The sequence below is a fragment of the Mya arenaria genome, chromosome 7 (assembly GCF_026914265.1).
Source record: "Mya arenaria isolate MELC-2E11 chromosome 7, ASM2691426v1".
Lineage (NCBI taxonomy): Eukaryota > Metazoa > Mollusca > Bivalvia > Myida > Myidae > Mya > Mya arenaria.
In genome coordinates, this window is record NC_069128.1 from 23,121,023 (window position 1) to 23,141,474 (window position 20,452).

Consider the following 20,452-nt stretch of genomic DNA (forward strand, 5'->3'; position numbering starts at 1 on the left):
ATAGCTTCACCTTAATGTGTTAATAATTATGCTATTTGAACGGCATTTGATCGTCGTGCTTTTCGATTTGAAAAGAACGCAATTAATTATCACCTGAAACATGTCTCTAGAGTTTCACTTAGTCTAGTCGATAAATCCATTGTCCGCGACTTCTCTTTGTAACGGACTTCTCTTTTTTCACAAAGAAAGTGTTGATAATGTACAACTTGTAGTGTATCTTTCTAATAGTTTTAGATCATCCGGGAATTAATTGTAAGCATATAACAAGTTGATCTTACCAACATCTATAAATAAATGTGTTATTAACAATATTTTTTTGGAATATTTAACAAAGCTTCCATTGTTATACTGGAGTCATCCTATGTGTACAAGGGGCTACTTCCTTTCCTTGCCGGGGTTTCGGATTTATTTGTTGTAGTTATTATTATTTTATTTTTTTATACGGAAACTTCCAAGGTACGCATCCGTGTATACACCGTCGTATACTTCTGTCATTTATGATCAACAAAAAAACACGCTTCTCTGTCAACAAATCATAGAACTTTGGGTTGTTGTTTTTTTTACATGGAAATCAAAATGATCAATTCCTCATCTCGTCGCATTAAACTGACGGTATATACATGCTTTGATTACTAGTTTTTGTTCAAACTTTTATTCAAATAATTATGAACCTGTTTGAATGGCCTGAAATATTACAAATTTCAAGTTTATTTGATTCCATATTATGTTAAGCTTCATGACTTTGAAGTGAACTGTCATCAAACTTAAACGGGATTGTTTATCACCTGTATACACCTTAACAGGTATATTTATGTAAGCACTTTAACAGGTGAATCTGACTAAAGTGTCGCTTAGTGCCTCGGTAGCGCAGTAGGTAGCGCGTCAGTCTCATAATCAATGATCACAGAGCGATCTGAAGGTCGTGAGTTCGATCCTCACCCGAGGCATACTTTTGTATTGTTTACTTCGTTGCAGGGCATAGATCATAACACTTCCAAATATCTGCATCCCTCCTCCACCTGAAGCTATAGATTGCAAGCATAGGGAAACTTTCTAATTATGCCCAATAGCCTTAAAATTGACATCTTTTATTAAGTTATGCCATAACGCAATAACAGAAAAGAAATGATATCCTAATGTTTTATTAATCTCGCATTTCACAACAAAGGCAAAATCAATTAATGTAATTGGCATGACATATAAGAACTGCTACATACGGTTATATTTCATAAGATTGAATCAGCATTGCAAAGTTGGTCATTATTTGTTAAGGGCTTGAATCGGCATCATTTTCCATGTCTTAAACAAAACATCGAAGAAATTCTAAATGTGTAGAAGTTGGAAATGAATTATAAGCAGAGGCCATGCAAACGTCTAATTTAGGTAAAATAAGGTATTTCCGTTGGTCGTAAAGTTGCAATACTTGTTATAACCATGAGCTATATATGCTTAGTTGAAACAAATCGGTTCTGATCAGTTCGGACAGTTTATGCACAGTCAATTGTAAGCACAGCCCCAAAGTCCGGGCAACAGCGGGGACTTTGACTTTCAGCCAGCCAAACCCAGGTTTAATCCCTGGCCTGCGGAGACGAACTGCTGCTAAAATCCCCGCCTAATGCCCCCGCACCCTAGGGACCCTAGGTAAAGCCCATTCCCTGGTATTTTTTGCGCTAAGAGAAAAAACACAGCATTCAACCGGCACTGCGGGGCCACCTGGAAGTAGACCTGGAAGGTAAAAACACGGCACATTTCCTCGGCTATGCCCGGTATACCCCCCGGACCTTGAGGGCGATTTTACAAATGACTGGTGCATTAAAAGCTACAAACATTTTAAACATTTTTATTTAATGTACACTTGTGTGCAATTGTGATTCCTGATGATCCAACAGAATTCTTAAGTACTGTGAAATCATTAATGTTCGTGGGCATGAAATTTCGTGGTTTGCCGAAAAAAACCAATTTCGTGGGTACTTAAATTCGTGGATTTTCATTTTTGAAAAAAAAAAATCGAAGATGCGATCGTCCTAGATCGTCTGCATAATATCCACGCGCTGGCCCGTGATTTCCGTCTTCTACGTCACTCGGTTTATGACACTCGCTAATGTGGTACGACATGCCAATTAGTGCATATACCCATGTCACTTATCGATTTAATTGGGAATAAAGGTAATAAAAGAAGATGTACCCTGATCATAAGTACAGATAGGGGAAGCCGTTTAATGCCAATTAAGAATTTTGCAAACTGTGAAAACACCGAAAAGGTGCGTATATTGTCACGTTCGGTGCTTAGTAACCTTCAATGTACTAGTAATCGATTAATTATTTCATTAAATAAAAAAATCGAGTACAGACACTCATCACGCACATCTTGTAAACTTGGAGATTTTCATTAACAGCACACGTTTAAACACGTGCTTATAACTGTCATTTGCTGCATAAAACACATTTAATTGATTTGGTTCATTATTTGTTAAAGGCAGTTATAATATATTAACAGAGTAATTATCGTAAGTTATACAGTGATACAGGTTTTAACACTGTATACTGCGACCTCTGTAAATAATACATGTATACTAGAGTATGTACGTAACAAGGCAATTGAAAAAGTGAATAAAGGGTTTATATTTCGTGGGATCTTGAATTCGTGGATCACCTAACCCACGAAAACCACGAACATTAATGCCCCACGAACATTAATGATTTCACAGTTTAAATATATGTTCTCAACTATGCTTGAGAAGAAAGTCTTATCAACTTATGGTTAGTCACTCTCGTTTGTCCGATAATGTTCGAAACATGATTTTAGCTTTTTGGTAAATCAAGTTTTCGGAGTAAAGCCACATGTCCTTCTTGGTGAATACAAATCAACTACACATTGGCGGGAAGTCGAATCCAGGCCGCATTTAAGTGAGTTGCGGATTGCAAGCTTTACATGCGGAAGGGCACGAGTTCGTTGCACGGCAGCGTCATACCAACTGACGTTAAATTGTTTGGCATCAGAAGCTTCCCTGCCTGTCTCTCGGCAAAGGGAGTCGAACTGGGATAAATGTATTTACATGGGTGAGATTGAGCGTGCATTAGATAGTGTAAGCGGCGAGTAAACTGGTGTTTCAGTGAATCCGTGTTTTACTGCTACTAGGCGTTAACTCCATCGTTTATTGAGAAAGCTATTTTGATGCGTGTGTGCTCTGGGTTCAAACAATGATACAATGTATTCTTTTAAGTGAAGCTTAATTTGCCAGAAAAAGTTTATCAAATGACATTTCTCTTTTTTTGTATGTTTGCAGAGTATACAACTCTCCAAATACCACGGTCACTTTATTTCCTATTTTATGGTTTAAATAATGCTTTTATATAAAGTAAAAATAATATTTCTTTAAACGTGTAATTTATTCATATAACTGTTGGTTTGTACATTGTGCGCATGTTAGAATTCAGGAAAAACCTACAAATAACACGTTTTCATAAACACGGTAAAATGAAACTTTATACGTTCGTTGTCATAGTAAAGTAGGATAAGGAAAACTATTTCATTGTTGTATTCATGATATCAAAGATCTGCCTTTATTTATCACCAGGAAAAAAGATAAGTACAACAAAACAGCAATTGTATTACTTGTATCTGATCAATAGAAAGGTAATATAAGTCGTTTTGACAAAGGTTGTGGTAACGGGCAAACTTCCCTGGCATAGTTTGATTGTAGCAGACTTTTGAAAAAATTGATTATACTATACCTTAATGTAACTCTGCGTCAAAAAAACTTAAAACATATATTTTCTTGTAACAAGATAAATAACGTTATATCCAAACACTTTCTTGAATTGTCTCTGAATGGCTGTTTGAAACTGGTTGACTAAGTTTAAGATATTCGTCACAAAATGTTGTAGTATTTCATCAGTTCGTTCGTTTATTGGTTTGAATACCATTTAGTTTATCTAAACATTAGAATACCGCTTACACCGGTGCGATGTTAGGGCTTGACTGTGTTACACTGAACATAACATTGCTCTCGTTGAAAAGACTGGATCATACAGAGGCTGATTTTGTTTACAATTTGATAGATTATTCATAGCAACTGTTCCTTCGAACGATATTTCGCTAGCAATGTTTTTATAGCTTCTATGCTCAGTAACTCAATGGAGTTTATATGGTGCTTTATGAAATGTAAGGAAATAGAACGTATACATTTGTATAATCAAAACGAAACTAATAGTGTGTGACAAATATAATCCTGCTTTAAATAGCATTTATTTAAATATAGTGACCAAGTTAGAGTATACAAAAACTATTGACTAACAAACAAGCACATGGAGAAATATTAAAATAGACACAAGAAAAATGTATAATGGTACGTATGTAGTTCAGATACAATTGATAAGACCACCTCAGCTTATATGATATATCGCGTCTGTAAATTGAAAACAGATATTGAGGTCACACCCTTAAAGTCGTTATCAATAATGCAAAGACTATCGGGGTTTTGAAATGGTTGAACGCATGCGTCGCGAGTCCGGTGTATAAGAGGCATGGAGTTAATAATGCACTCCCAAATAATACAACTGTTTAAATATACCAAAAATGATGAATAAATGTAAAACAACATGGTTCTTATGAAAGACAGCGAGCTAGATCTGAAAGAAATGTGTGGAAAACACGGTTCTCTATCTAATGAGACGATATTAGATCACAGTAAATATTTTAGCACAAACCAATCTTTTAATATTTTTGCGTTTTCAGCAGTGTTAAATTCACGGTTACAATCTTGTTATCAGTAAAAAAGTCCATAAATGAATTATTTATTAAATTGTTAAAGATTTATCACTTCACATATAGGTTTGTTATACATATGTTTTAATTTTGAATATTTTAAAGATAAGTGTCATTCCTAGCGGATCAAAGGTACAAAAACCAAACCTTGATATATCTGACGTTCCTGTTTGGCTCCGGTGTGTACGAGGCGCGAACTTAAAGATAGGTGTCATTCCTAGAGGATCCCAGGTATAAGAATCCAACCTTGATATTACAGACGTTCCTGTTTGGCTCCGGTGTATACGAGGACCGAACTTAAAGATAGGTGTCATTCCTAGCGGATCCCAGGTATAAGAATCCAACATTGATATATCTGACGTTCCTGTTTGGCTCCGGTGTGTACGAGGCGCGAACTTGAAGATAAGTACATTCCTAGTAGATCCCAGATACAGAATAAACTTTGATATATCTGACGTTCCTGTTTGGCTCCGGTGTTAACAAGGCGCGAACTTAAAGATAAGTGTCATTCCTAAAAGATCCCAGGTATAAGAATACAACCTTGATATTACCGACGTTCCTGTTTGGCTCCGGTGTTTATAAGGCGAACGCTTAAAGATAAGCGTCATTCCTAGCGGATCCCAGGTATAAGAATCAAACCTTGATATATCTAACGTATCTGTTTTGTTCCGGTGTTTACAACGAGCGAGTTTAAAGGTAAGTGTCATTCCTAGCGGACCCCAGGTATAAGAATCCATCCTTGAAACATCTGACGTTCCTGTTTGGCTCCGGTGTTTACAAGGAGCGAACTTAAAGATAAGTGTCATTCCTAGCGGATCCCAGGTATAAAAATCTATCCATGATATATCTGACGTTCCAGTTTGGCTCCGGTGTTTACAAGGAGCGAACTTAAAGATAAGTGTCATTCCTAGCGGATCCCAGGTATAAGAATCCATCCTTGATAAATCTGACGTTTCTGTTTTGCTCCGGTGTGTACAAGGCGCGAACTTAAAGATAAGTGTCATTCCTAGCGGATCCCAGGTATAAGAATCCATCCTTGATAAATCTGACGTTTCTGTTTTGCTCCGGTGTGTACAAGGAGCGAACTTAAAGATAAGTGTCATTCCTAGCGGATCCCAGGTATAAGAATCCATCCTTGATAAATCTGACGTTTCTGTTTGGCTCCAGTGTGTACAAGGCGCGAACTTAAAGATAAGTGTCATTCCTAGCGGATCCCAGGTATAAGAATCCAACATTGATATATCTAACGTTTCTGTTTTGCTCCGGTGTTTACAAGGAGTGAACTTAAAGATAAGTGTAATTCCTATCGGATCCCAGGTATAAGAATCCAACATTGATATATCTGACGTTCCTCTTTGGCTTCGGTGTTTAGAATGTGCGAACTTTAAGATAAATGTCATTCAAAGCGGATCCCAGGTATAAGAATTCAGCCTTGATACTTCTGGCGTTCCTTTTTGGCTCCGGGGTATACAAGGTAGTCTGAAGATAAGTATGATTCATGTCGCCACTTTCAATGGATGAACATAGGAACAGAAGTAATCACCAGGTGGCTGATCTTACATTGTTTAAACGTAAAGGTGAATTTAGTTTAACAAAAGAAGTCACATTTCGAATAAGGAGAACATAACAAAGAAACAGGTTTATTTTGTAGATAAAAAACAATGTCTCGGCAAGTAAACATATAGTTTTATATTGTATGTGTTTCTCTCCTCACGATGTTTATCAAGCTGATAACAGTAACAGTGGTCCTTTGTTGTCTTCGAATGTCAAATGAAACCCACAAGCAGAACTTGTCATAAAGCTTCTTTGTCAGTCGTGTCCATTCCTGTTTAAACATTGTACCACTTACAAAATATAGGAAAAAGTTGAAAGTGAAGTTACAATACAACAGGAGCACACATATAGTCTCGTACAAATTTATTCTTGCTTTATCTCTTGGAGACTGTACCGCGATGTTTGGTTTAAGCACAGCGAATATTGTGAAAGGCAAGGTTGTTATCATAAAAAACCCAGACACTACTAAAAGCATTTTCGTTGTGGACTTTTTCCTGTTACCTATAACACTAGGTAGGTTAGAGACGGGATTCACTCTACGCATGTGTCGTCTTTTAATAACAATAGTTGCAACTATGTTAATATTTCCTACAATTATGATAATTACAGGAATAATATTCAGTACTACCAAAATGAGCAGGTTCCAAGTAACTTCATAAAAACTGTCAAAGGCATCGATTGTAACGCAGCGATGATAAACGTCTATGACTTTGCTATCGTTTCCATACTTGAATCGTGTTTCTAGATGTCTTCCAAACAAATAATGAGACGAAAACAACAGGCACGCTGCTAATAGAATACAAGAGGCAATGATTGCTTTTTTGGTGGAAAGTGTTGTCCTTGCAATGATGGGCGACTTGGTAAGAAACAGTCTTTCTGCGGTCATAAACACAAGGAGCCAAACGGAATATCCACCTGAAGCATGGACTATCAAGTATCGAACCTTGCAACTAAAGTTGGACAAATCCTCCATGCGTGTACCACTGATTTCCAGCTTAACCTCTGGGAAGGTTGAAGACCACAAGAAGACGATATCTGTAACAGCTAAAGATAACAAATAAACGCTGGTTGAGAATTTTCGTATTTTTGGCCGGGAGAGGACGATGATATTCAAGATGTTACCAGATGTTCCAACCGCAATCTGAATAACTGGAACAATCAACCACAGCCAATGATTAATGTGGCATTCAATGAAGTTGTACGGCTCGCACCAGTTCCCCATGTTTTTGTTGTTGTGGTCTCGTATCCTGATTGTGATTATTGTCCCGAGCGTGACGTTGAGTGTTGAAGTTCAGAACAGATTCGTCGGCGCATACCCTTTTCGCATTTAGCTGTCTAACATTATTTTCAAGATTGTCCTTAATTCAGATGCTACCATAAAAAGTATGTTGCATCGAAACACACACTTTTTTTAAACATACCACATTTATATACAACAACTTACCTACGAGTTTCAAAAACTAGAATTGTAATTATAAAACTGCTTGTCTATATCCTTTGATAATTCATTGGCCACAATCAGATGATATTTTGCTTTGATATCTTGTGATACGACCAATTCCTGAAGTAATCAGCTTAACTATATGTCATATTCTCGTTACAAAAATGTTACCATGTCATTTGTTTTTGATAAACCAGAGTCAGATGAACTGATAATTCCTAATAATTATATTCATTAACTATGAAAATATTTATAATGATTGTATAACATTTTGTTTATCCGTGTCATTTTCACCTTTCTCCTAGGTCTCATCACTGATAGCATTTCTACCTTTCAGGAATTGTTGGCTCGTTTAGTTAATTAAAACATTTTTCATACAAATTGTTCAGTTTTATGGGTATAACCCTTTTCTTTTCTTTGACCGCGTCACAACACTCTATTTCGTTAATAACGCAAAATCGGTGGCACTGTTTGTCCTTTCTAATTTTCAATTTCTGTTCTTTTTTCAAATACAACATTTCTCATATTTTCTCAACAGTTTTACATGTTAGTTCAAGTTCTTTATAATATATGTCCGCTTAACCATTCACGTAATTTTGTCACTATTGTTGTTCTAATGACCGCTATGTGGATGTAAAATGCTGAACGTTAATGCTTATATAGTGACAAAGAAGCGTTTATATATAAAACCAATACCAGCTCTATCGGAAAACTATACCTGCATGGTGACAACTAAGAAACTGGCTGAGTTCCACAAGTAAACTGCTAGTATTAAATTGAAGGTTAGACCTTCTACCATTAGACCGGCTAAACTACAAACACTTCCGGGTCAAAGGCAATCTTTCTATGCAACTAAAAAAGGCGCCAAAAATATCATCGACATAAGACATCACCACGCAACCAATTACTTTTCGACCGATCCTAATAAAAACATAATAACACTTGACTCTTTATAATACGGAAGGTCTGGATGCATGCGGCAAAATGTATATACCATTGGATATATTATTTACAATTTTTCCTTTTACTAGTTCGCACAAACAAAAGCATTGACTAGTTGTTTCTTATTGACTGCAGCATCAATAAGGTAGCTTAGTTAAGAAGTTCATGGGTTTATCTTTGTTGTTTTGCATATTTGAATGATAGTAACTATTGGATAATTATTCATCAATCAGTATACAAGGTGGTTGACTTTAACCTAACCCCCAAAAATTCCATCATAATTTACGATATATTCTTCGTTGGAACTCTTAATACATGCAAGCTGTATTTATGTTTGAGTAGGATTGGTGTAGTTTGATTGAATCCACCGCATTAACAAGCTTAGGTGCTTAATTGTTACATTTATGTAGATATAAGTTACCCTGAATATTGTTTAAACGTCTAAACTAGGCTAGCAAACGATCTAGAAGCTTTAATCGCCTTTACAGTGTTTTAGCCTCGCGTTCGCCATGCATGTAGGTATTTAGATCATTAATGGAGTTAAATTTCGGTTTCTAATTAAAGGAAATTACTTATGAACACATGGTTCTCCTTGATCTTTACCCAAATATATCATTGATATGAAGATGGTCGTCCGGCCGTCCATACTATTTGCTAGAAATAACTTGCCTAGCCGAACAAAAAACAAAAACATTTTTTGGGAAAATCTCTATTCAACGTTCAATAATGTACGTTGATTTTTACTTATTTGAATCAATGACACATATTACCATTACTCGTTTTTAATGTTAAAATTCCGCAAACTAGAGTTTTCATTGACACTCTCACGGGCGGCTTCAGGATTTAACGCGAGAGGGAGCGTAACTTGGGGGCGTAACTTGGGAACTTGCGCCCTTCCTTGAAATATGTAAAAACAGGTTGAAAGTGTTGGCGGGAGGGGGTTGGGGAGTACTCCATCAAGACGATTTTTAACACTTTCTAGTCCGAAATGGTGCATTTTGGGCATTGGTTTTACTATTGTTATCTTATATTGAAATAAAAGTAGACTTTGACGATTTCACTCCACACCCCTGGACCCGCTAGTGACTCTGATGTCAGGTCGACTTGTGCACATTATGCATCTAAGTCAGTTCCTTCGTTAAGTCACGTTCCTAATTAAAGTAACGCATTGAACATATAACTTAAAAAACTCAATAATTTCTAAAATTCATTACCTTCATTTACCCTTAGCTTTGGCAGCTGACTTATCTGATTGAAGGCTGTCAACAAATTCCTAGGGAAAATGATGTGTGACGCCGCCTGTTAAAGGGCACACAATGTGAAAAAATCACAATTTCAATTTTTAACAATACCCGAAGCAGGACAACCTTGGGAGCGTTTCAGCGGAAAGAAAGTCAGAATATCTCAACTCTTGGCGTTGCTAAAGAAATTTTCGCTAAGGTTTTTTACATGAAAACTAGCATGAAAAAATGGCAAAACCAAGGTTTTTATACACAAAAAAATAGATGATGTTTCAGATTTTTTCCGAATAATTTTCAAACAAGGGCATTCATTTTGAAGTTTTGCAATACTGATTATGAATTGTATTGGCGGTGTTGATGCGTTGTACGTGGGATGGCGTGTTTGAGGTTATTGGACAGGGCTTGTTTAACCACATGATTTGACACTTGTGTCATAAATGGAGAGCTAGATTGAAGCCTGGTTTTAAGCGTCGATGAACGAGTTGCCCCGGTCTACCGGTACCATGCCGAACAGCAGCCACGCCGCGACCGTCACATGCGGCCATTCAACAAACATGCCTGGGTAGGGAAACAATCTCCGGTTAGGGATCGTGTATGTTTTGCATCTTCACACAAATATCGCGTATTTATCATAGGAAGGAGTAAACCACTTTGCCTCCACAGTACAAAATAGATTGAAAGAGGAACAATATACTGTAGGTTGATGCAAAAGAAACTCTTTTTTAATTTTAATGTTAATTATGTTAAACTCATTCGCCTTTAATGATCAAAACAAAAAAGTAATATAGTTTGTGTACAGATAAAAATATATAAGCCTTTGTAAATAGAGTTTCTTAATAGCTACGTGGCCACAAAATCATCATCATCATCACATAAACATCATCATCATCATCATCATCATCATCATCATCATCATCATCATCATCACCACCACCACCACAACATCATCATCATCATCTTCATCATCATCATCATCATCATCATCATCATCATCATCATCATCACATTAACATCATCATCATCATCATCATCATCATCGTCATCGTCGTCGTCGTCGTCGTCGTCGTCGTCGTCATCATCATCGTCATCGTCGTCATCGTCGTCGTCGTCGCTGTCATCATCATCATCATCATCATCATCATCATCATCATCATATGACATCATCACCATTATCATCATCATCATCATTGTCATAACCACCACCACAACCATCGTCTTCAGCTTTCCCCTTATAAGTCTTACTAACTCGGCGGGCGACCAAAGGTTATGCCTGAATTATTTTCAATAAACTGATTAAGATGGGGTAATATTTGGCATTCACATTAATTATGGACGGGTTACCTTAACTTCAATGTTTTATTAAATTACAGCTATAAATACTTTGCAAATTAAAGTTCTTTTTGTAAACCACTGCACTCAAAATCATGCAACCAACAGAGCTAATGACGCTTTTTCAGGCATTGAATTTCAATATTATTTTGTTTAATTATGTAAGTTTATATAGCGTTACAAAGTGAATAAGAGCATTCACATTATCAGAGGGCAATGACTTAACAAATACAGCACACATATTTATGTTTCCTGTGCACTGCACGTCTCCACAATGAGATCAATAAAAAATAACTATGAAAATTAACAAAGGACATTAACTTTAACATTAACAAATACTGTACCCAGAGTTATGGCTCTTTTACACTGCACTTATCCTCAATGAGATATATCTGTATATCAAGTTTGAAATTAATACCTTAGAGTCTGATACCCCAGATATGATCCGGAAAACATATAAGTATGAACATTAACCAAGGGCAATAACTGAAAAGTACTGCACCAAGAGTTATGGTTCCCATGAACTGCTTTTCTTTTCAATAAGATATATCTGTATATGAAGTTTAAAGCAAATACCTTAAAGGCCTTTTTTATTGTATTCCGGACAAAAAATGTGAAAGTTAACAAAGAGCAATAACAAAAATAAATACTGCACCAAGAGTTATGGACCTTCTCCTTAATGAGATATATCTGTAAATGAAGTCTGAAGTTAATTCCTTAAAAGGCCTTTCAAGTAAGGTTATGGCCAAAAACGTATGAAAAATCAACAAAAGGCAATCGCTAAAGATAACTGCCCCCAGTATGGTGGATTCTGTGCACTGCACATATCCTCACTGAAATCTATCTGTATTTGAGGTTTGAGGTCAATACCTTAAAGGCTTCTTGAGTATAGAATAGAACAGTTTATTCGGATTTAAACATACAGTTCAGTTCATCATCCATCAACATGGTTAGACATATATTCAATAGTCAATGTACCAATCAGTGTATAACATCTAGGACGCACTACAAACATATCAAATATATGATATTATTAAGGAGAACATTTATCATAGAAAATGTTATACTTGTATCATTTTTTTACAAATATTCAATTTTCAGACATAAAGCATAGTTTTACGTCCTACTTTTATGAAACATACAAAATACAAATAAAACAGCATTGAGTTAACAAATTAGTTCGAATTCCACTCTTTATGAAAGTCATTTATTTCATTATTAGTGTCTGATTAATTGTGTTAATACACTCACAAATTTTATCATGTTAGGTAATTCAATAAAGTATAAATGTAAGTATCGCTTGCGTATAACATTAAAGTGATTACATAAGCACAAGAAGTGAAACTCATGTCAACAGTAGCACTTTAGTAGTCAACAGTATTTTAGATTTCTGTCAATGCGATTTCTTCCATACCATGTGATGTTAAAAAATGTAAACCGAGTTTTCTATTTTACTTCATTTAATTTCTTCTCATCTAACTGAGCCAGCAGATCCAACAGGTGATCTATCTCCGCCGCCGTATACCCACCGTCCGCTCCTCCGTCCGCTCTTTCGTCGACGATGTTGTCCGGCAATGCAGTATCAAGTGTTAGAGATCGTACCGTGGTATCTACCGGGCCTTCGGTTGTAGATATTTCCGGGGTTCCTACCAAGCGTTCTGTCGGGGTTTCTTCATTCACTTCCCGGGTACGATCCCTCAGGAAAAGGCCAATGTCGAGTTTTGGTATCTCAGAACATTTAACTTGCTCATTTCCATGGCTGAAAAAAATTGAGTCAAATATAACTATAATGTCTTGTCACAAATCCCTGTGACATAATAAGATTGAACATATATCTATATGTATAATTTCGAGCATAATATTGTTTAGACACTGGTATAAGGCTTTTCCGAAGGCAATGCGCGTTTCCATACAACAACCGTGTCGATTAATGATTAATGTATGGATTAAACCAACAGTCAAAAAGGTGATATGTTTGAGTTGTATGGTGGTCTGTAAAACACGTAGAGATTGGTCTGTTGCAAATATTCTGTAAACAGTACAAAGCGATGCGCGGTTGCATTTTCCTGCAACAACTTGACACCGCGCAGGTGTGTCGCCAATTGGTATACTTGTGGTCAGTACAAGTAGATAGACCATGGTCCCTGTAAACTATGTCTGTGCTACAAAAGCGCCAAGGTACTGGGACTAGGGTTGAAATCCCGTCAAAAGTTAAAAGAGAGCGTACATGACCCGCCTGACCCTCCTGTGCAAGCTTTTACAGGACTTTCATTATTTGCGCCCACACACATTAATTTTAGTTTTTCTTCTCGGGCTCAAAAATAGAGCCATGTTTCATCTAACTCAACAATCTCTTATAACCGCCGAGGATTCTGGCCAAGCCAGATTTATGCTTCGTTCAACGGATATGCTGCACCAGAGTTTATTGTTTTATGTGATCGCACCTATTCTTCACCGCTAATCGATGTTTTTGTGATCATTTTCCTTTTTAGAGGGATAAAAAACTTACTTCCACGAATTTTACAAGAGAAAATAAATTTTGCAGAGCAAATATTTTGATCGTTTAATGTTTGTTAAGCTTGTCCGAACGACTCTCTGTTGGCCAAAATGCTTTTATCTGATTATAGTCATCATTATCCCGGCTAGAATTTGACATTTGGACCTCGATGATGTAGAGGTGTCCTACACTGTTTCATTGTTTGCTTAAAATGATATTTGAAAGTAATTGGTTAAAATTAACAATTTTCAAATAATATCTGAATGCAAATTCTGCGGTTTTCAGGCGACTCGAAGTCGATCTCTTAGCTGCGGAGGCTCATTGTTCCAGCGACTCTGGTTCGATTTCCTGGCTGCGGTGGATCATTGTTCTAGCGACTCTGGTTCGATCTCCTGGCTGCGGTGGCTCATTGTTCCAGCGACTCTGGTTCGAACTCCTGGCTGCGGTGGCTCATTGTTCTAGCGACTCGAGGTCGATCTCCTGGCTGCGGTGGCTCATTGTTCCAGCGACTCTGGTTCGATCTCTTGGCTGCAATGGCTCATTGTTCTAGCGACTCGAGGTCGATCTCCTGGCTGCGGTGGATCATTGTTCCAGCGACTCTGGTTCGATCTCCTTGCTGCGGTGGATCATTGTTCTAGCGACTCGGGGTCGATCTCCTGGCTGCAATGGCTCATTGTTCCAGCGACTCGGGGTCGATCTCCTGGCTGCGGTGGCTCATTGTTCTAGCGACTCTGGTTCGATCTCCTGGCTGCGGTTGATCATTGTTCCAGCGACTCTGGTTCGATCCCCTGGCTGCGGTGGCTCATTGTTCTAGCGACTCGAGGTCGATCTCCTGGCTGCGGTGGCTCATTGTTCTAGCGACTCGAGGTCGATCTCCTTGATGCAGTGGCTCATTGTTCTAGCGACTCTGGTTCGATCCCCTGGCTGCGGTGGCTCATTATTCTAGCGACTCGGGGTCGATCTCCTGGCTGCGGTGGCTCATTGTTCTAGCGACTCGAGGTCGATCTCCTTGATGCGGTGGCTCATTGTTCTAGCGACTCTGGTTCGATCCCCTGGCTGCGGTGGCTCATTGTTCTAGCGACTCGAGGTCGACCTCATGGCTGCGGTTTCTTATTGTTCTAGCGACTCTGGTTCGATCTCCTGGCTGCGGTTGAACATTGTTCCAACGACTCGGGGTCGATCTCCTGGCTGCGGTGGCTCATTGTTCTAGCGACTCGAAGTCGATCTCCTGGCTGCGGTGACTTATTGTTCTAGCGACTCGAGGTCGATCTCCTGGCTGCGGTGGATCATTGTTCTAGCGACTCGAGGTCGATCTCCTGGCTGCGGTGGCTTATTGTTCTAGCGACTCTGGTTCGATCTCCTGGCTGCGGTTGATCATTGTTCTAGCGACTCTGGTTCAATCTCCTGGCTACAATTGCTCATTGTTCCAGCGACTCGAGGTCGATCTCCTGGCTGCGGTGGCTCATTGTTCTAGCGACTCTGGTTCGATCCCCTGGCTGCGGTGGCTCATTGTTCTAGCGACTCGAAGTCGATCTCCTGGCTGCGGTGGCTCATTGTTCCAGCGACTCTGGTTCGATCTCCTGGCTGCGGTGGCTCATTGTTCTAGCGACTCGAGGTCGATCTCCTGGCTGCGGTAGCTCATTGTTTCAGCGACTTTTGTTCGATCTCCTGGCTGCGGTGGCTCATTGTTCTAGCGACTCGAGGTCGATCTCCTGGCTGCGGTGGCTCATTGTTCTAGCGACTCTGGTTCGATCTCCTGGCTGCGGTTGATCATTGTTCTAGCGACTCAGGGTCGATCTCCTGGCTGCGGTGGCTTATTGTTCTAGCGACTCTAGTTCGATCCCCTAGCTGCGGCGGCTCATTGTTCCAGCGACTCGGGGTCGATCTCCTGGCTGCAATGGCTCATTGTTCCAGCGAATCGGGGTCGATTTCCTGGCTGCAGTGGCTCATTGTTCCAGCGCCTCGGGGTCGATCTCCTGGCTGCGGTGGCTCATTGTTCTAGCGACTCTAGTTCGATCCCCTGGCTGCGGCGGCTCATTGTTCCAGCGACTCGGGGTCGATCTCTTGGCTGCAATGGCTCATTGTTCCAGCGAATCGGGGTCGATTTCCTGGCTGCAGTGGCTCATTGTTCCAGCGCCTCGGGGTCGATCTCCTGGCTGCGGTGGCTCATTGTTCTAGCGACTCGGGGTCGATCTCCTGGCTGCGGTGGATCATTGTTCTAGCGACTTTGGTTCGATCCCCTGGCTGCGGTGGCTCATTGTTCTAGCGACTCTGGTTCGATCCCCTGTCTGCGGTGGCTCATTGTTCCAGCGACTCGGGGTCGATCTCCTGGCTGCAGTGGCTCATTGTTCTAGCGACTCGGGGTCGATCTCCTGGCTGCGGTTGATCATTGTTCTAGCGACTCGGGGTCGATCCCCTGGCTGCGGTGGATCATTGTTCTAGCGACTCGAAGTCGATCTCCTGGCTGCGGTGGCTCATTGTTCTAGCGACTCGGGTTCGAACTCCTGGCTGCGGTGGCTCATTGTTCTAGCGACTCGGGGTCGATCTCCTGGCTGCGGTGGATCATTGTTCCAGCGACTCTGGTTCGATCCCCTAGCTGCGGTGGCTCATTGTTCTAGCGACTCGAAGTCGATCTCCTGGCTGCGGTGGCTTATTTTTCTAGCGACTCTGGTTCGATCCCCTGGCTGCAATGGCTCATTGTTCTAGCGACTCGAAGTCGAATCTCTTGGCTGCAATGGCTCATTGTTCTAGCGACTCGAGGTCGATCTCCTGGCTGCGGTGGCTTATTGTTCCAGCGACTCTGGTTCGATCCCCTGGCTGCGGTGGCTCATTGTTCTAGCGACTCGGGGTCGATCTTCTGGCTGCGGTGGCTCATTGTTCCAGCGACTCGGGGTCGATCTCCTGGCTGCGGTGGCTCATTGTTCTAGCGACTCGAGGTCGATCTCCTGGCTGCGGTGGCTCATTGTTCCAGCGACTCTGGTTCGATCCCCTGGCTGCGGTGACTCATTGTTCTAGCGACTCTGGTTCGATCTCCTGGCTGCGGTGGCTCATTGTTCTAGCGACTCGAGGTCGATCTCCTGGCTGCGGTGGCTCATTGTTCTAGCGACTCGAGGTCGATCTCCTGGCTGCGGTTGCTGATTTTTCTGGCGACTCTGGTTCGATCTCCTGGCTGCGGTTGATCATTGTTCTAGCGACTCGAAGTCGATCTCCTGGCTGCGGTGGCTCATTGTTCTAGCGACTCTGGTTCGATCCCCTGGCTGCAATGGCTCATTGTTTTTGCGACTCGAGGTCGATCTCCTGGCTGCAATGGCTCATTGTTCTAGCGACTCGAGGTCGATCTCCTGGCTGCGGTGGCTCATTGTTCTAGCGACTCGAGGTCGATCCCCTGGGTGCGGTGGCGCATTTCTTTTGGCGTGTTTGTTTACCATTTGTTCGGATAGTATAGGGATAACTGTTTAATTTGTTTGTTACGATGTACTTACCCCGCAGTATTGAAGGCGTCAGACTGAATTTCGTCGTCGGGTGTGAGCACATTGGCACATATGATACTTGACAAGGTAATCTGGCGTATCGCATTCTTTTGATCTGAAAAAATAGAATGTATTGATGTGTTTAAAATGAATCATACAGTTGTCCAAGAATAAAGAAAACATATATTTTACACAATGCACAATGCGTACCCTATAATCGTGGTAATACTGACGAAGAAAAAAATATGATTTGTGTAAGATTTCATTGACCTCTTTTTATCTGTCGGATAAGGGGTTATGAACGAGAATAATAAGAAAGGTCTTTGGCGGTCTTTCAGTTAAAGCTGCACTCTCACAGATTGAACGTTTGGACAACTTTTTGTGTTTTGTCTTGGAACGAGCCAATTTTTGCGAAAATCCATGGAAAACAGTTAAATAAGACTGCTGACAAAAAATTAGATCGCATATTTGTATTTAAGTTAAAAAATGATGTTTTTCTTAAACCGTTAGTAACGGTTTAGGCTATAAAACATTAATTTTCGAACGGAAATATGAAACTCTACGATCTGATTTTTTGTCGGCAATCTTATATCATTGGTTTGTAGAAATTGACGCAAAATTTTGCTCTTTCCAAGACAAAAAATAAAAAAGTTGTAAAAATGGTAAATCTGTGAGAGTGCAGCTTTTATATAATGGTAGATATTCTAATTTGACAAAAATGACTGCAGTATTTTTCGAAAAACACGACGTTTAATGTTCATATTGATGGACGTGTTCATCGTACGTATTGGTCGCGCAAAACTCAATAAATGTTTGTACAAACCTTCGAAAAACAATTGCCTAAACGTTTTGATAACACAGAAATATCGATGTTTTCATTTAGTTATATTTTGAGCAGTCATAAAATTTTCTCGACAATTGGATTATCGTAATTAAAAACGAAACAACAACCAGTCAGAATTACCATCATCCAATCCAGCTCGCGAAAATTCAAACCAGAACCGATCTCCTAGTTTAAGTTTCTTGAACATGTCCGCCTGGATGTAGTTGAGCGTTTCAGGGATCCGGGAATCAGATTGTTGGGGGAGGTTTGTCCTAGTGTTCAAAGGACGTTCTGCCACTATTGCCGTGAACAAGTCGATGTCGCATATGCAGCTGCGGAAATAAACGGACACTGAGATTAGCATAGCGGTAACCAAACAGTACGTGCCCACATAATTGCACGTGAATCTAAATATTATAGTCGATCTTTATATATTTTGCAAAAAATATGTCACAAATACCTCGAGTTATCGTCGGTTTATTGTTGAAATGTTTGTCTTACCCGGCACAGCTAACTAGCATGTACCTCGACTTATCGCCGGTTTATTGTTGATATGTTTGGCTAACCCGGCACAGCTAACTAGCATGTACCTCGACTTATCGCCGGTTTATTGTTGATATGTTTGGCTAACCCGGCACAGCTAACTAGCATGTACCTCGACTTATCGCCGGTTTATTGTTGATGTGTTTGGCTTACCCGGCACAGCTAACCAACATGTACCTCGAGTTATCGTCGGTTTACTGTTGATTTGTTTGGCTTACCCGGCACAGCTAACTAGCATGTACCTCGAGTTATCGCTGGTTTATTGTTGAAATGTTTGGCTTTCCCGGCACAGCTAACTAGCATGTACCTGGAGTTATCGCCGGTTGATTTATAAAATACCCCTAACAACCTTCTAGCACGAAATATTTCTTAAACCCTATAGAGCCTACTAGCATGTACCTCGAGTAATGCCCGACTTACTGTTGAAATGTTTGGCCCACCTGTTACAACCTACGATCGTGTACCACGATTAATCGCCTTTATACAGCTGGTATGGTTGACGTTTTCGTTTACTATAAATTTCAACCAGTTATCCCATGTTTACAGCTTAAATCCGTTACATCCTACAAGTAGTCTCGAGTTATCACTGGTTAACTGTTGAAATGGTTGCCTTTCTCGTTCGAGTATAGTATTACATACCTCAAACTATCACCGGTTAAGTATGTGAGTTTCAGCCGTTTGGTTTAAGTGTTATTTATGTCTTCGTATTAGACTTTCTCTGGGCATCGCCGCATTGCTGAATGAGCGAGAAAATGATTGACTTACTCGTAAGTACGTTCCAACAAGGCGATCGTTTCCGCGGAGAAGAGCTGCATGCTCTCCGCTTCCTGGAAGGTGGTCGGCACTCTGAGACCGAGCGCCTTCCGCGTGTCGCAGTATGAGACGCCATGGTCACGACCACGCTGGATGTTCAGGGCCGCCAGGTCTAAGGCGTTCCTCGCGTCGCTCCGGAAAAGGTTCTCTGTGACGTCACTCTCCATGATCCTATCCGAAAAATAATGAGGATGAACGTCAATATAAGTTGATATATTCGATTTGATGATATTTTTCTTGCATATCTAAAATTATCAATTTGTGTCAAAATTGATGTATAAGTCGCACTTTTGTACATTTCACAAAAAATCGCGTGCGACGTTGTTTCCTGGCGCCATCAAGCGCAGTAATTTTAAATCACTATTGACGTCAAATAGTTCGTCTAAAAATGGCGTTTAACGATTATTTTTTTTCTTTATATATTTCATTGCGCTTTATTGAAATTGCATAATATACTTTTCATGAACCATACAATAAAAGAAATTAGAAATAGCGCGTTGTTGCGGGGGTGTAATACGGGGTTTCTAGCATTGGTAACTTGACCGAAAACACTCGTCCGGTATACAAGAAAAAGAACTTGTTCTTCCCTCGAAACGGATTTGATGGTAATATCAGCTTTCATCTATCTTAACACCGAGCTAGTTCATGTATTAACTAGATTAAGCATGCCCGTACTTGTCGCTCTCTGGACACCTGGCGGTATACAGGTTCTTAATGAAGAGGTCCGATCCGTTTATATGGATGTGTGTAGGCCTGAAAAAGTTGTCCTTCAGCTCCCATCCAGCATTATTCGACGCCTCTTCCCCAATCATGTGGCTATTGATCCAGGTATGACCCATCCTGGTAGGAATAGATATTTGAAATCAGATTGTCGCATTTAATGAAGTCATTGGCTAAAGGAGTTAACTCTTAGTACACATCTCTTTCAACACATCATATATGTATATTAATTATTCTCAATGAACGCTTTCCCTTACCTATGTATACAATGTGCGTATACCACGTGATAAATTACGTCATAAATGCTCCGT

The 20,452-nt window shown here is 40.0% G+C and overlaps 1 protein-coding gene and 1 non-coding gene across 2 annotated transcripts in view; one reads left to right on the plus strand and one right to left on the minus strand.

Moving 5' to 3' along the window:
• The first annotated feature begins 856 nt into the window (after nt 1–856).
• On the plus strand, nt 857–947 carry Trnam-cau (transfer RNA methionine (anticodon CAU)). The gene is given in 2 exon segments: nt 857–893; nt 912–947. It is a non-coding gene; the product is annotated as a tRNA-Met (tRNA).
• Nucleotides 948–12,162: 11,215 nt separating this feature from the next.
• The window catches only part of LOC128240683 (uncharacterized), a 35,700-nt gene continuing 27,410 nt past the window's right edge, over nt 12,163–20,452 (minus strand). The window contains exons 23-27 of the mRNA XM_052957399.1: nt 20,097–20,261; nt 19,374–19,592; nt 18,207–18,397; nt 17,255–17,357; nt 12,163–13,034 (exon numbers count right to left, since the gene is read on the minus strand). Of these exons, the coding sequence (XP_052813359.1) occupies nt 12,722–13,034; nt 17,255–17,357; nt 18,207–18,397; nt 19,374–19,592; nt 20,097–20,261 (991 nt within the window). The 3' untranslated portion in view covers nt 12,163–12,721. The remainder of the gene's footprint in view (nt 13,035–17,254; nt 17,358–18,206; nt 18,398–19,373; nt 19,593–20,096; nt 20,262–20,452) is intronic.